The 16,912-nt window shown below is 43.8% G+C and overlaps 1 protein-coding gene across 1 annotated transcript in view; it reads left to right on the forward strand.

Annotated features, from left to right (window-relative positions):
* RASSF3 (Ras association domain family member 3) overlaps window positions 1-16,102 on the forward strand; it is an 87,954-nt gene extending 71,852 nt beyond the window's left edge. Inside the window, exons 2-5 of the mRNA XM_023225083.3 lie at window positions 3,728-3,835; window positions 7,127-7,364; window positions 10,082-10,191; window positions 13,327-16,102. Of these exons, the coding sequence (XP_023080851.1) occupies window positions 3,728-3,835; window positions 7,127-7,364; window positions 10,082-10,191; window positions 13,327-13,476 (606 nt within the window). The 3' untranslated portion in view covers window positions 13,477-16,102. The remainder of the gene's footprint in view (window positions 1-3,727; window positions 3,836-7,126; window positions 7,365-10,081; window positions 10,192-13,326) is intronic.
* Window positions 16,103-16,912: the final 810 nt, after the last annotated feature.

The following is a 16,912-nucleotide window of genomic DNA, read 5'->3' on the forward strand; positions in this document are numbered from 1 at the left end:
GCTACATTTTTGGCTTTAAAAGTACAGCATCAGGGCCCTTTGGGTTTTACCTACTTTTCTGGGATATACTTTCCTATCCTTTTTTTTTTTTTTTTTTTTCAGATGGAGTCTAGCTCTGTTTCCCAGGCTGGAGTGCAATGGCGTGATCTCTGCTTACTGCAACCTCTGCCTCCCGGGTTCAAGCGATTCTCTTACCTCAGCCTCCCAAGTAGCTGGGACTACAGGTGCTTGGCACCACGCCTGGCTAATTTTTGTATTTTTAGTAGAGACAGGGTTTTACCACATTGGCCAGGCTGGTCTCCAACCCCTGACCTCAGGTTATCCGTCCACCTCGGCCTCCCAAAGTGCTGGGATTACAGGTGTGAGCTACCACGCCCAGCCAGTTTCCTTAGTTTTTAATCTCTGAGAAGGAAATATAATTGTTACATAAGGATGTCTCGGTTATCTATGTGTGGATGATCCAGGGAAAATCTCTCTTTCCAGACTGGCTTACTCTTTGGATTTTCCTCAAGCTTCTGGGTCTGCCTGTGTGAAGGGGCCTAAGGCTGGGTGTTAAGTCCCATAGCATCAGCAAAACCTGTAATTTAGGGTTAACCAGCTTTGCTTAACCCTGTTCTTTGCTCTTAATCACTCCCATTACCCCTTTTCCTTCTCCTCGTTCTTAGAATTCTCATGTGAGTGGTGGTAAGCCCCTAGGATGTATGTATGCTGCTGTGTATGTATGTGCTTTGCCATTTCCTGTGTTTTTAATGGTGAGCCTTTGGTGATTCCTCACATGGAACTCTTTTGCCCTTGGTCATACCTGTGAAAGCAGCACCAGATCTTTTCAATCGGATTATTCTAGGCCTGGTCACACCTGTGAAGGCGCCTCTACATCTTTGCAATGGTCAGATCAGCATAGTCCAGGAAGCACCTTAGAGGAGGTGATTGACTCTAGTTCCTTGTTTGGTAGAAAATGAGGGAACAGGCTCAGAGAAGTGAAGCCCAAGGCACAGAGTTAGCTGGTGACAGACTCAGGACTGGAGCCCAAGTCTTGCAGGTGTGGTGCACTTTCTGCAACACCCCTTTGCCCTGCCAACTTCCCATCCCACATCCATGAGATTTTAAGTCCTTTATTGTACACTTTTTAGTATATGCTTTGAAGAGTCTTTGGACAGTTAAAACAATGTACAATCCAAGACTACTTCATTTTCTTCTTCAGCTATGACTGGTGCCCAGCTAATTGTGGATTGGTAAGAACAAGACAGAGATGTGATACGTGTTTAAAACTTCCTTGGGGCTCAGTGCAGTGGCTCATACCTGTAATCCCAGCACTTTAGGAGACTAAGGTAGGAGGATTGCTTCAACCCAGGAGTTCAAGAGCAGCCTGGGCAACATAGCCAGACCTCATCTGTACAAAAAATTAGCTAGGTGCAGTAGTGCTTGCCTGTAGTCCCAGCTATTCAGGAGACTGAGGTGGGAGGATCGCTTGAACTCAGGAGGTCAAGGCTGCAGTGAGCTGTGATTATGCCCCTGCACACCAGCCTGGGTGATAAAGTGAGACTTGTCTCAAACAAAACAAAACACTTTCTTGGAAGTAGTCACTGGAGCTTTTGAAAGCTTATTTTAATCCACAGCTTTTCCCCCACCAAACACTAATACCAAAAATAAGATTACTTTGGGGTTTTACATTGGCAAATAGGATGCTCCCAAGGGACTTTGAAGCGTACCCCTGAAGCTAGGGGGCGAACACATTATCTTGTGCTGGTATTTATCCTGTATTACCTGTATACTGACCCATTAGACTTCACCAGGTTGGTGCTGACATTGAAAAGTCACCAAGATAATTTGTAGTCAGCACATTCCTCTTAGGGTCTAAAGTCAAAGATCTTGAGGTTTGAATGGATCAAGAGCCTTTTCTTACTGAACGTGGTATTGATGCAAGTTCTGTAGTAGCCCCTCCTGGTGTATTTACGACACTAGCTTCCAGTGGGCAGATGGAAACCAGTGCCTGCCTGGAGACTATCCAGCTGTGAGAATGGTGTGATGTGTCTGGCAGAAAGAGGCGTGTTTACAAAGGCTTTATTTTGCAGGCGTAAATCATTGGATTTTAACTGTTCTTCCTCTCCTTGTGTTGAATCTGATTATGCAGGCTTTCTGTAAGTTTTTAAATGTTTACCCACACTAGACCCTTGGGGACCGACTGGATTTAGTGGGAACACCCTAGAAGACCTGGATTAAAGTGGAACTTGGTCTCTCAACTAGTTGGGTTGTCCTTGGACAAACTGCTTGGCCTCTGTAAATCTTCTGTCCTTATCTGTAGCATAGGGGTGCTAATTAGCATTAGCTCATTGTTGGGAGGATTAAATGAGAACACCCCTGTGGAAGCACTTAGAGCTTCCAGTAAAGTTTGGAGTTAGGGAGGGTTAGCAGGCTTTCATTTGCTTCCACTGAACAGTTACATTTTTTTTCAGCAGTTTAATTTGCTGAAACTGGTGTAATAATGCCTCCTTGATTAGGTCGTTGGGAGAAATAAAGTCAATACAAGTTAGGTGCCTGATGTGCTTCGTCAGGGTGACAAAATGCTGTCATTTGGTCATTTGTGATCACGTCTGCTGCTGCATAATGTCATGCACTGGTGGGACTCTTTAGACAGCTAATTATTGATAAATTCTTCACAGTGAGGAGGATTTAACCGATGTTTCTCCCTCTAGAGTGTAGGGAGGTAGAGAAGTGGGTGAGACTGGAAGGGTGGGAAGGAGAAGTCTGGCTGCTTGTATCTTGGCCTGGGGATTTGTTTGGAAGATGGATTACCCTCTGGTAGTTGTGTACAGTTTACAGGTCAGGGATACTTCTAGCTGCTGACAAGTTAGTTTTTTTAAAAAATATATCCCCTAGGAAGACTGTAGTCTGAAAGAATGAGAACCGTAATTGGTGGATGAGCCTGGAGAGTTTGAAAGTAAGAGAGAAAGGGAAGCATCGAGGGAGTTGGGGCGGGGCGGGGGAGAGAGTGTGTGTGTGTGTGTTTCAAGGTAATGTGCGAGAACAACACGGTTCTTGTGTGGGTTGTAATTTTTTTTTTTTTTTGAGACAGAGTCGCACTCTGTCACCCAGGCTAGAGCACAGTGGCACAATTATAGCTCACTACAGCCTCGACCTCTGGGCTGAGGTGATCCTCCTACCTCAGCCTCCTAAGTAGGTGGGACTACAGGTGCGCACCACTGCACCCAGCTAATTTTTATATTTTTTGTAGAGATAGTTTCCTCATGTTGCCCAGCCTGGTCACAATCTCCAGGGCTCAAGCTCTGCCCCCCTTGGCCTCTCAAAGTCCTGGGATTGCAGGCTTGTGCCACCGTGCCCAGCCCTTGTGTGGAATTTTTTAAAAATCCTGACTTATCCTCTTTTATTTTTGAGACAGAGGTTTGCTCTTGTTGCCCAGGCTGAAGTGCAATGGCATGATCACAGCTCACCGCAGCCTCTGCCTCTCAATCAAAGTGATTCTCCTGCCTCAGCCTCCTGAGTAGCTGGGTTTACAGGCATGCACCACCATGCCCAGCTAATTTCATATTTTTAGTAGAGACAGGGTTTCTCCATTTTGGTCAGGGTGGTCTCAGACTCCCAACCTCAGGTGATCCGCCCACCTCAGCGTCCCAAAGTGCTGAGATTACAGGCGTGAGCCACCGCACCCAGCCTATCCGCAGTTTTTTCTATGATTGCTCACATGTGACATGGCTTGTTTTTCTTCTAGGATGTTGAGAAAGAGAAGGAAACCCACAGTTACCTCAGCAAAGAGGAGATCAAAGAGAAAGTTCATAAATACAACTTAGCAGTCACAGACAAGTTGAAGATGACCTTGGTAAGTACCCACAATACTATTTGGGTTGACACCTGTCAAAAAACAAATATGAATTGTTGGTACTACAATCTGTAGTTCTAAATATCTGAATAACATTTGTAGAAGGGTAGTAGTCACGGTATACAGAACAGGAAAATGCAATATTTCTGTGACTTTCAATTTAAATCTGTATTGTGAAGTAACTTTGTCTCAAAAATCGGTTGCTGGGTTAACCTTAAAAAAGGGAAACACTTACAATTTTATTTTAAAAGATTTTGTGACCTACCCCTCCTTTCTCAAAGGATTTTTAGCATCATTGCCTAACATACAGAAATAGTGACTCAGATTCTAAGAAGACCTCAGGTAAGGGGTTTTTTTTTTGAAACAAGATTTTGCTCTGTCACCCGAGCTGGAGTGCAGTGGCACGATCACTGCTTACTGCAGCCTCGACCTCCGGGCTCAAGTAATCCTCCCACCTCAGCCTCCCAAGTAGCTGGGACCACAGGCGCTTGCCACTAATTTTTGTAGTTTTTTGTAGAGACGGGGTTTTGCCATGTCACCTAGGCTCATCTCAAATTCCTTGGCCCAAGGGATCTGCCCACCTTGGCCTCCCAAAGTGCTGGGATTACAGGTATCAGAAGCCCGTAAGTTTTTGTCATGTACAAAATAAGTATGGAAGTGTCAGGGAAAGGATTTTGAGCCCATGGATTGGAATATAGAGGTATATAATAGGACAGTTTTCTCTGCCGGTCATTAGTGTAAGACGAGGTACTTAATACTCAGTGTCTTCCACGTCGCCGTCGCAGGCTTCCACAGCATTGCACCACACTGTTTGAAGCATGCAGAGTCGGTGTACAGGAGGGAGAAAGCTCAGGGCCTGGTGACAGGGAAACAAGAGCTGACAGTAGAGCTAGAGTATTCATGTTCCTTTAAACTTAGCTGGCATCTAGGTCTCGCCTACCCATTGGGTGGCCCGCCTTCTTCACGGCACTTGTCAGCCCTTGGTGCCAGTTTCCAGGGCACTTGAACCCCTGTCTTTCAGTCTGTTTACTGTGAACTGACAGAGTTTGGTAAAGGACAGGGTGATTGGTTTAAAACAGGCCCTACCGAATCCGGTGATTCTTGGGGAGGAGCTTTTGGATAGAAACCCTCGTGGTAAAGGACCCCTCCCTGGTAGAACTCCTCCAAAAAGAGGGGAGAGGAACAGAGAATCCCAAGGTAACTCTTCATCGTTCCAGCAGCAAGATTTCTTTTTCAAACACATTTTTTCATCAAAGGAGAATTCCATTTTTTTTTCTTTCCCCATAGAGACTAAAACAGATACAAATTATCCATATCATTTTAAAGATAAAAATTTTAGGCTGGGCACAGTGGCTCACACCTGTAATCCCAGCATTTTGGGAGGCTGAGGCGGGTGGATCACTTGAAGTCAAGAGTTGGATGGTGGCTCACACCTGTAATCCCAGCACTTTGGGAGGCCAAGGCGGGCAGATCACGAGGTCAGGAGATGGAGACCATTCTGGCTAACACAGTGAAACCCGGTCTCTACTAAAAATACAAAATTAGCCGGGCGTGGTGGCAGGCGCCTGTAGTCCTAGCTACTCAGGAGGCTGAGGCAGGAGAATAGCGTGAACCCGGGAGGCGGAACTTGGAGTGAGCCGAGATTGTGCCACTGCACTCCAGCCTGAGCGACAGAGCAAGACTCCATCTCAAAAAGAAAAAAAGTTCGAGACCAGCCTAGTCAACATGGCAAAACCCCATCTCTACTAAAAACAGAAAAATTAGCCAGGCGTAGTGGCGGGCGCCTGCAGCCCCCACTACTCAGGAGGATGACTTGAACTCAGGAAGTTGAGGCTGCAGTGAGCTGTGTTTGTGCCACTGCGCTCCAGCCTGGGTGAGAGAGTGAGACCCTGTCTCAAAAACAGAAAAAAAAAAAAAAAAGAACAATTTTCAATTGGGATTTTAATCATTTGGGATTGGAAATTGATCTTGCGGGAAGGAAGAAAAATAACACACCATAAAGGTAGTTTTAAATGTTCTACTTTAACTGTGGCATTTATATGTAACACTTGACAGTTTGTTTTAATAAAACATTACAGTAAATCTTTTCTAAATATACTGTTTTTGTTTGTTTGTTTTTGAGATGGAGTCTCACTCTGTCGCCCAGGCTGAAGTGTAATGGCATAATCTCGGCTCACTGCAACCTCCGCCTCTGGGTTCAAGAGATTCTCCTGCCTCAGCCTTTTGAGTAGCTGGGATTACAGGCGCCCACCACCACACTTAGCTAATTTTTTGTGTGTGTTTTTAGTAGAGATAGGATTTTACCCTGTTGGCCACGCTGGTCTCAAACTCCTGACTTCCAGTGATCTGCTTGCCTCGTCCTCCCAAAGTGCTGGGATTATAGAAATGAGCCACTGCGCCTGGCCCCAAATATACTGAATAGAAAAATAAAAATAAAAAGCGAAGACCAAACTGTTATTACTGTTTTTGTCAACTAAGAAATGGTAATTCTGCCATCAGCGAAGATAGTTGTTTTTAAGATCTGTACTGTGAAGTATAGTGGCTTGAATTTGTTTGTTTTTTTTTTTGAGACAGAGTCTCGCTCTGTTGCCCAGGCTGGAGTGCAATGGCGTGATCTTGGCTTGCTGCAACCTCCACCTTCTGGTTTCAAGCGATTGAATTTGTTTTTAAAATGCTGCTTAAGAGACCTGAAATGCATCCTATGCTGTATGGCATATATGCTGTGTTAAAAAGTTTAAGCAAAGTTGGTAATTCAGTGCATATGAATATAGCCACTAGGAATGAAAATAGCCTATTTTCTTTCTGTCTCCTCATTGTTGACTTTGGTATTTCAGAGCCCTAATTGTGACCTTCCTTTTGCATATAATAGTCGCCAGTTGAGGATGTTGTTTCCTTTGAGCCTGTAGCCTAGACATATCCCCCAAGCTTTAATAAGTTTTGTGGTTTGGCTAGCATCTGCTTCATTGGATTGTAACCTCGCAAATGGGCCCTGACCTTTTGCCAGTAGCTTCAGAGGCATGAGTCTGGGGCCAGCAGTCGGCCACAGCATCAGGAGGCTTCTTCAGTTGCCACATCTGCCCTGCAGACCTTGCCTCTGGAAGCACTTTGCCTGGTGTGTTAACTGCCCTCTGAGGTCATTCCCTTGGGGGCAATCTTTAGTGAAGTTTTGCCACAAACCTCCAAGAGAAGAGAACAAAGGAGTGTTTCACCTTCCCGTTTTGTTTTGATATGCTCCTTCCCTCAAGTGCCACCATCCACCCAGCTAAGTGTGTGCTTCTCTCCCTGCTTCAGAATTCAAATGGGATTTACACTGGCTTCATTAAAGTACAGATGGAACTCTGCAGACCTCCACAGACTTCTCCAAATTCTGGAAAACTCTCTCGCAGTAGCAATGGCTGTATGAATACACTTCATATCAGCAGCACAAACACTGTCGGGGAAGTGATCGAGGCCCTGCTCAAAAAGTTTCTCGTGACTGAGAGCCCTGCCAAGTTTGCACTTTATAAGCGTTGTCACAGGGAAGACCAAGGTACGCTGCCAGCTTAAAAGGAAAATGGTCTGTGCTTCTACTTACATCTGCTATTCTCATTAGCAGAGGGAAGACTGGTGGGTCTCATCCATGTCAATTATGTCAGAGCTTGGAGTCCAATGCTGGAAGCCATGGTGATCTTAGCATGCACTTAGTGCTTCCTGGCTGTCCACATTTTTGAGTTGGACAGTTGTGGGTCTGAGGAGCTTGGAAGCATCCATATGCAATGGGCAGTTATGGAGTATTTTGTGGTGTTGTTGGGGGGATGGGGCGGGGGCTGTTTGTTGTTGTTGTTAGGAGTGGCTTTGATTTAAATTTTCTTTAGGACACAAAAGAGTGCCTCTGTGTTTAAAGTTTTCAACAGCACATTCCACATTTGTTGTGCATCAGTACATGGAGTGGTTTGGTGGACCTGTGCTGAGACCTTGTGACTGGGGAGGCACATGTGCATCACAGCACATTTCAGCGTACTGATGCAAATGGCCCAGCCCTGGGCTCTCCTGATTCCTTAGCTTGTCTCACTTGGTGTTACACCGGGACATTTTGGTACTCTGCCCCCCAGAGGCTCATAAAATGAGTGAATAACATTTTGATCTAGGGTCTGACTAAACTTCATATCCACATTCAGGGGATAGAAAGAGAATATTAAATATTAAATTACTGTATGAAACAGAATGAGATATTCCAGGTCAGGCAGTAACCAGAAATTGATACCAGTGGTAGACAGTAGTGATTCAGTGATTCACTACATGCGATTTGAAATTGGGGTGTGTGTGTGTGTGTGTGTGTGTGGGTGTGTACAATAAACTATTGAAGCTTTCTTTAGTTTTTCTGGGTAAAGCCTCATGTAGCTATAGAAGAAAATATATTAACCTTGACATGATAGTAATGTTCTTCAGTTACACAGGATGAAACCCAGCTCATTGCTGAGTATTCATACATCTTTTTAAAAACATACCATGGGGCTAGACCCCGTGGAATACAAAGATGAACAGACCAGGGTTCCTACCTCCAGAGGTCACAAGCTTAGTATTGTGGGGGAAGTTTATATCTACAGGGAAATTGGCAAGGCAGTGCATCTGGAAGTGCCACAATAATGTAGAGAAGCTCGATGGCATTTTTATCTGCCAGTTTCTTTGCCTGCTCACCTGGACTTCAGCTGTACAATCTGAAAGTAATAGTGACTTGTTGAAATATTACCCCCATGGCTGGCAAATCCTTTAACATGATTGGCAGTGTCACTGTATGTGTGTGTCTAGCATGAGACATGGCTGTGCTTGAAGCTACCAGAGCTTATATTCTGATTTCTCAGTTTGTAGCTGCTAATTCTTAATCTGTAGAGAGATTTGCTTCTAGAACTCTTGTTTTTATGTTCTTTGGATGGCATATACATTTTTTAAAATTTGTCTTTTGTTTGTTTGAGACAGAGTCTTGCTCTGTTGCCCAGGCTAGAGTGCAGTGGCACAATCTTGGCTCACTGCAATCTCCGCCTCCTGGGTTCCAGTGATTCTCCTGCCTCAGCCTCCCAAGTAGCTGCAATTACAAGTGCCCACCACCATGCCCAGCTAACTTTTGTATTTTTAGTAGAGACAGGGTTTCACCATGTTGGTGGCCAGACTGGTCTCAAACTCCTGACTTCAGGCAATCCGCCTGTCTCGGCCTCCCAAAGTGCTGGGATTACAGGCGCAAGCCCCTGGCTTTGGTTTTTGAGACAGCGTCTTACTCTGTCGCCTAGGCTGGAGTACCATGGCACCATCATAGCTCATTGTAACCTTGAACTCCTGGGCTCAAGTGATCCTCAGTCTCCTGAGTAGCTAGGACTGTAGGTGGGCACCATTTTGCCTGGCTAATTAGAAGAAAAAAAAAAAAAAATTTTTTTTTTTTTTTTTTTTTTTTTTGGGAGACCGGGGCTTTGCTGTGTTGCCCTGGCTGGTCTTGAACTCTTGGCCTCAGGTGATCCTCCTGCCTCAGCCTTTCAAAGTGTTGGGATTACAGGTGCGAGCCAGCATAGCTGGCCTATTTTTACTGTTTTTAAAAGAGTTGTAGACCCATTTTTAGGTTGATTGTTTTCTTTTTTTTTTTTCATTTTTTAAAAAAATTTATTTATTTTTTTGAGAGAGTTTCACTCTTGTTGCCCAGGCAGGAGCACAATGGCACGATCTCAGCTCGCTGCAACCTCCACCTCCCAGGTTCAAGCGATTCTCCTGCCTCAGCCTCCCAAGTAGCTGGAATTACAGGTGCCCACCACCATGCCCGGCTAATTTTTTGTATTTTTAGTAGAGACAGGGTTTCACTATGTTGGCCAGGCTGGTCTCAAACTCCTGGCCTCAAACTCCTAGCCTCAGGCGATCTGCCCACTCGGCCTCCCAAAGTACTGGGATTACAGGCGTGAGCCACCATGCCTGGCTCTTATCTCTGTTTTCTAAAAGGAAGGGCAGAGCTAACTATAAGCGTATTTTGGGACTAATACCTATTAAAATTTATTCTTGAAAATAATTTCCTCCTTAATCAAGGCACAGTTTATATTTGAACAGAAACAGAATAGATTTTATTCCACTGTAGGCTACTGGTATTAAATAATAAGATGAGCCAATTGGCAACTTAGAGACTAGGGTAACTTGAATGGTTACCTTGATCTGGAGGAGGGGATCACAATGGGGAAATGGTCTCAGGAATGGCTGAATACTCTGTAACATGCTGCTTGTTTCCTTACCCAGTCTACGCCTGCAAGCTCTCAGACCGGGAACATCCACTCTACCTGCGTTTGGTAGCAGGGCCCAGAACAGACACGCTTAGTTTTGTTCTTCGTGAACATGAAATTGGAGAGGTAAGTTATTGTTCACTATTGCTTTACACTGTACAGAACAGCTGGCCCTATTTAATTGCAGTAGCCTAGTGACTTGGCTATTGATGGGGGATGGGAAGAGAGGAGAGTTGGAGGGCAGGGAGAGGGAGAGAGATTTTAAATTGTCAGAAATGAACCCAAAGTTAGCCTACAATGTCGTTCTCTTATAACCTTATGTTATTAGTCTGTCAGAGATGGGAGAAAATAAAATTTTTTTACTTGATCTCCATCCAGAGAGTCATTTTCACCCCTTCCCACCTCCAAAATACTCCAGTCCAGCTGAACTTTGAAAGTTGACACTCACCATGTGTTTGCTGCTAACAAAAGTCTCCAGGCTAATTCCCTTCTAAAGGAAATAAAAGGAAATTTGATCTCTTTACCATGGAAGACATTTAGCTTTCTAGAATCTTTTTTTCCCCCTTTGCCCAGTCAACTGATTAAGAAATTATGTTTCCATGTGCATCATTTACCATGTTGTCTCCAGGGAGGATTGTATTTAGCCAGTTCAGTAGAAGAAAAAAAGCACTTGAGCCTGCCCTCTAGATCAAGTGTCAGCTTTAAATGACACTTGAGCAAATCCCAAGCTCCTGTCCCAGTCTTCTGTCTGGAAACAGGAAATGGTATGAAATGTCCTACATGGTGCAGTTGAGAATAGGGTTTCTAGGTTAAAAGTTGGGAAACACTCTGTTTCCTACTGTTTGTTAGATTAGTAGCATGACCTTGGGTAAATCTTCTCATCTTTTAGCCTTCAGTTTTAAAATCTGTTGAGTGGGACTAAACACTTTACAAGGTGGCTTTGAGTCACAATTAGAAATGTATACATGGAAGTGAAGGGAGTTTTAGGAAGACAGTGGTTTTAGATGTTTTTGAAGTTTCTTTTGATTCTGGTGTTTTGAAGCTTTTCAAGACATTCAGACTCATTTTGGGGAGAAGGCAGGGTGCAGAGTCTGACTTGGTTTTGCAGTTGGGCAGCATTCCCTCTGCCAGCTTAAGCCAGACACATGAGCATAGTCTAGTCAGTGTTTTATTTTTCTTGTACTTAGTGTTTTAAGTAGCAACTAGAACTACACTGGGCAAGAATTTTATTCACTTATTTTATTTTATTTTAATTATAATTAGAGATGGGGTCTCGCTACATTGCCCAAGCTGGTCTCAAACTCCTGGGCTCAAGCGATCCTCCCCCCTCAGCCTCCCAAAGTGCTGAGATTACAAGTGTGAGCCACTGCACCTGGCCTTAACTTAGGTTTGAAATTGACTTGACATTGGGTTGTATTGTTCCGGACTGCTGTACTGGACTTCTGTATGGTGTTCTTGTTTCTCAGTTATCTGAGGAAAACTGAACTGAAGGAAGAAATTTCCACAGCTGTTAGGGGGTGGGAGGGATATTTATATGATGTCTTTATTTTGGAGACTTCCACATAGGTGAAAGATAATCTGTTGAAATTTTAAAAATTAACAGAATATTCTAACGTGGAATTTTGCTCTCCTCCTCCATGTTGCTCATTTTTGTTTGAATAACCAGCCTAAACTTATCTCCAGGAATTCTTCTACCACTGAGCCCACTTGGTGGATTTACTTATTTTTCTCTATTTGTTTGTATTTGGTTATTTTGAACCTTTTCTCTACCCCATCAGACAGCAATTCTCCACCAGAATCCAGGGTCGCCTTTGGGAGAGGAGGATGTGTTTGGAAAAAACCTCCTAGATGATGCCAGATACCCTCCTTGACATTCACTGCTTCTATTTTTTAAAATTTGTTTTAATTGTTTTTTTTTTTTCTTTTTAAAGAGACTGGGTCTTGCACTGTCACCCATGCTGGAGTGCAGTGGCGCAATCATGGCTCACTGTAGCCTCAAACTCCTGGGCTCAAGCTGTCCTCCCACCTCAGCCTCCTGAGTAGCTGAGACTACAGGAATGTACCGCCACAACCAGATAATTTTTAAATTTTTTGTAGAGACAGGGTGTCACTATATTGCCCAGGCTGGTCTCAAACTTCTGGCCTTGAACTTCTGGGCTCAAGTGATCTCCTGCCTCAGCATTCCAAAGTGCTGGGATTATAGGCATGAGACACCATGCCCAGCCTAAAAACTTATTTTGTGCCTGCTAAATAAGTACTAGGAGCTGTTAGGAAAACAAAGCTCAGAGCCTCAAGGCAAGAGATAAACTCTAAATAGGAGAAGTATGGCAGCTGTGGTGTAGGCAAGGTGCAGGTGAGATAGATAGTAAGCTAATAATTGTAATTTTAAAATCTTGGTTGTGATGAGGGCTCTGTGAAGGCTTTTGATACACTTAGTCCCGGGTGGGAAGAGAGGGGAGGAAGATGTGGAAAGCTGCTTAGAGAAAGTAGCATTTAAGCTGAGATGGGGAGGATGAGTAGTTCATAGCCAGGCAAAGAGGAGGAGGGGAGAATGCGTGCCACTTGGGTAGAGAGTGAAATTCAGTGAGAGAGAGATGGGGCAGGAGAGTTTAGAGTCTTTCAGACTTAGCCTCAGCAACTAAGGGAAGTCGTCGGATGGTTCTAAGCAGGAGAGAGTCTTGGCCAGATGTGCATTTTACAAAGGATGTTCTGTTTGGGGAACAGATCAGGGAGCATAAGAGCCAAGTGAGGAGGCCAGGTAGGAAGCTGTCCCAGCGATGCAGGGATAGATGATGGTAGCTAGCACCAAGGGGCCATACCGAGGGAGAAAAGGCTGAGTGGAGAACTGTTAGGGAGTGATAAGATTGATTATGCGAGGTAAGAAAGAAGTCAGTTACAATGAGGACTCGAGGTTGAGATGGAAGGAGTGTCCAGTTGTTTTTAATGCTGCTGGGGGTCAAATCAGGTAAGGACTGAAAGTGTCTAATAGACTTAGGGATACGGAGGCCCCTGGCTTTTAGGGAGATAGTCTTGAACAACAGTGGGAGGAGAGGGTAGGAAGGTGATTGGTGTGAGCTGGGGTGGGAGTGGGAGTAGAGGGAGTCCTTAGGCTGGCAACACCCCAGCTCTTGCAGACCACACCTTCTGCGGCCTGGGGCTGGGAGGGGAGGGCAGCCGCACCTCCGGGAGCTCCCAGTCGGCATTCCTAAGTCTGACTGATCATTAAACACCTGGCGTTTTTCTTCCTTTGTTTCCTGACAGTGGGAAGCCTTCAGCCTTCCAGAACTACAGAATTTCTTGCGTATCTTGGACAAGGAAGAAGATGAGCAGCTGCAGAACCTGAGGAGGCGCTACGCAGCCTACAGACACAAGCTGCAAGAAGCCCTCCGCGAGGTGTGGAAGCCTGATTAAAGGGGGGCTCCCTGCCCGCGAGGCCCGGTGCGGGACCGATGTACAAAACAACAGCAAGTGCCTCTCTTCTCAGAGGGCTGCTGTCTTGCCCCTCTATGCTAGGGTCTTCCCCTTTCTATCTGTAGATTTTGTTCCCCAAACCTGGTCACACAGCATCCTGCACCTTAGCGTCCCACGTAAGGGACGCTGCAAGCTTATTGTTCAGCACCGCAGTGTTACCTCTTGGCAAGCTGTGAATCTGTAGCGCCGTCAGGAGCATTCGAGGGTGCTTGGAAGCATGAACTCTGGGGGTGTTTTTTTTTTTTTTTTTGGTTGTTTTAATTATGTGATGATGCTGTTAAGCTTACGGATATGCTGTTGATGTTTTAAAAAGCTTAACTAGGAATCTTTCTGAATACTTGTCCTATTTTGAAACTACCTGTCTGGTTTTTGTTTTGTTTTTTTTTCTTTTTTTAATGTCAGAGGAATCTATCCATGTGAATCGAAAGGCACAGGAATCTAGGAACTCTGAGGAATTTATTGTGAAGGATTTTGTTAGGGGTTGACACAGAAAGGAAAGTGTAAGTTTGGAAGAAGGCATGTGGGGTGGTGGCGAGCACTGCGGGCTGTGGAAGGTGACTTGGCTTTTCAGTTAGGGGTAGTGGAGAAAGGGATAGTTGCTTGTAAATGAGTTAAAAGCATTCAGTGTGGAGATGTTAAACTCATTTTAGGATCGCTTGGTTTCCTGGTGGGTAAAATGTGGGAACAGAGCCAGAGGCAGGAGCTAAACCAAAAGGAGGGCCCTATGAACTCTGCAACCAACCGACCAGAAAATCAGGCAGGTGGAGCCTGCTGACCTGGGCAGAGGTAGGCCTCACACTGGACCTGACCCTCTTCATTCTGCCCTTTTGGAGTGGAAGGTCTAATTGGTGTAGCTGCTGTGCATAGGCAGGACAGTGACCATTCACTAACTCTTGCTAAGTTACATACAGTATATAATTTTCCTCACCCAGGTGGTTTTCGAAGTTGAGATGGAATTCGGGTAGGGGCAGCTGTTTTTCCGTTGATTGGTAGCTGGGATATTTATCAAGTAAACTTTTGTGACAATCACCGCCTTCCCTTTTATTCCACCTTTCCTTTTCCTTTCTTCCCTTTTTTCTTTCCTTCCCTTCTCTTTCCCACCCTACCTTGTTCCTTCCCTCCTTTTCTCCCGCCAACTTTCTTTTCTACATTGAAATCTGTTCTTACATAATATAGAACAGGGCAATTGAATGAGGACCCAATCCTACCAGATCTTTAGTTCTAAAGGGCAACTTGACTGTGAGTAGGAGGGCCCCCCAAGAAAGGGAGGAAAGTCCACACCCAGCTAACCACACAGCAGGGCTTCATTATGGAAATATTTTAACAAAAGTACATGTTATTACCAACCAAAGAAATGCATGTGCAATAGAAGCCTTCCTTAAAACAGGCTAAATAACCTCATTTTATGCAGCAGTTTAATCTGAGAACAGAGGGAAAGGTGTGCAGTGGTTCCAGAGGGGCCTTATATTCTATTTTTAGTCTAGATATTTTTTGTTTATAAATTCCCAAGGAATTGTTAACACTTTGGTGACACCTAATGGATTCTTTTTGAAATTCCAAGGTGCTTCAGTTCTTTGCCTAAGTGAACTGTGCCTTTTATTGCAAATCTGTTCCTCTCTTGGTGGCTCTTCTGACTTTTCGGAGAACACCCATCTTATTGGAGGCAGACCTAAGTTGTTATGCTGTGCCACACAATCTACTGAGACAATCAGATCTTCCTAAGCATTTAAGGAAAGTTGAAAAAAATAGAATTAGCAGCTATCAAATATGTATGGCACATCTTGTTTAATTTTGCATGTAACTTCTCTTTAGTACATTGATGAGGTTTTAGTGACATTATCATCCAACACTTTACCTTTATTGTTCAGGGAATGCCTTCGTGATGTTTTTTTTTACTGGTTTTACTATTCAGACTATGGCCTGGGTTTGAGTATATTGTTATTACCACCTGATTTTTAAATTATTCATCCCAGTTAACTTATATTTTGTGAAGCATTTGTTTCTCAGATTAAGACACTGTTAGAACCTAAAGTAGTAGCTTATGGGTATCTGTGAATTTTTTTTTTTTTTTTTTTTTTTACTTGAAGTAGATTGTCTGAATAGGCATCCTTATTTGTATTTATCCAGAACCTCGCTCACTGTCATGTGCACTACAGATTGCAATTTGGAAACTTACTGTATTGAAATTCTGTCAGTTCATGGTTCTTGAAGACTGATGTCCTTTCCCAAACACTGGTTACTGCAGCAGCATTTTTAATGTGTAAGTGAAGAAAAAAGGCCACTAAGGCCAAAGATTTTTTAAGAACCATTGTGCAAATCATTATGTTAAACTATCTAAGCTTTGCTGTAATACTGTTTTCTCTTCAATATGTGATGGTACAGGAAAGATGTTAAATGAAGGGGGGTAGTATTGCAGGAGAGCATTTTAAATGGCAGAAGTAAAAAGTTATAATATTTATAATTTTGATGGGTTTAAGCTTATTTTTGTAGGGAAGATTTTTCCTCCCTAAAATTGTTTCTAGAATGGCAAAATTGTTTCCATTATTAAAAATTGAAGTTATTAGTTGATGTTTGTGTGTATGATAATATGCTAGATTTAAAAAGGTCACAGGAGTGGGCTGAGCTGCTTTTGCAGATACACAGGGACACATGCTGGAATGCAACAACTTTACTAAGTTTGGGTGGGTCATATTTATTCTCCCAGATGTCATTTTCTCTTTGCCTTATCCTCTGAGGAAAAATAACCTTAAGCTCACACCGCATATTCCTATTTTATTTAAAACAATTGTTTTAATTTTTGAAATATACACATTTAAAAGTATAAAAAGTATGCATAAGAGGGAGGCCGAGAGTGAAAAAATAAAAATAAAAAAGCATGCGAACAGTTTACAGGATTATTATATAAAATGGACAACCCATGGCCATTACCAAAATAGAACTTTGTCAGATCTTTCGAAATCTCCCTCCACCCCTGTTGTTGCCCTGAGGTCTCCTACCCCTGAAACACACCATTTCAACATAAAGTGAGTATTTGTATTTTTTTTGGTCACCGTGACTACGTTACACATATGGGATGGAGAGTGTCTGGGGAACCCGCAGGGATGATGGGGTTCCGCCCTGTGCGCACCTGCACTTCGTCTTTGTCCTGTGGTGTTCAGCTTCCATGCCTGCTGTTGGGAGTGTTTTTACTACTACACTGCCCCCTGGAGGGGCTGATGAAATAGGAGCAAGGCTGGCACCAGGTGGTAGAGGCCTTTCACGTACCATAGCTGCTCTCTAAATAAAAATGCTGTGATAGAAAATTATGGCTTTGTATAATTCTGCTTACTACTGAAACATTCAGAGGAATCAGGTTTGGGGGTTCTACTTGGGTTAC

This window comes from Piliocolobus tephrosceles, chromosome 10 (assembly GCF_002776525.5).
Source record: "Piliocolobus tephrosceles isolate RC106 chromosome 10, ASM277652v3, whole genome shotgun sequence".
Classification (NCBI taxonomy): Eukaryota; Metazoa; Chordata; class Mammalia; order Primates; family Cercopithecidae; genus Piliocolobus; species Piliocolobus tephrosceles.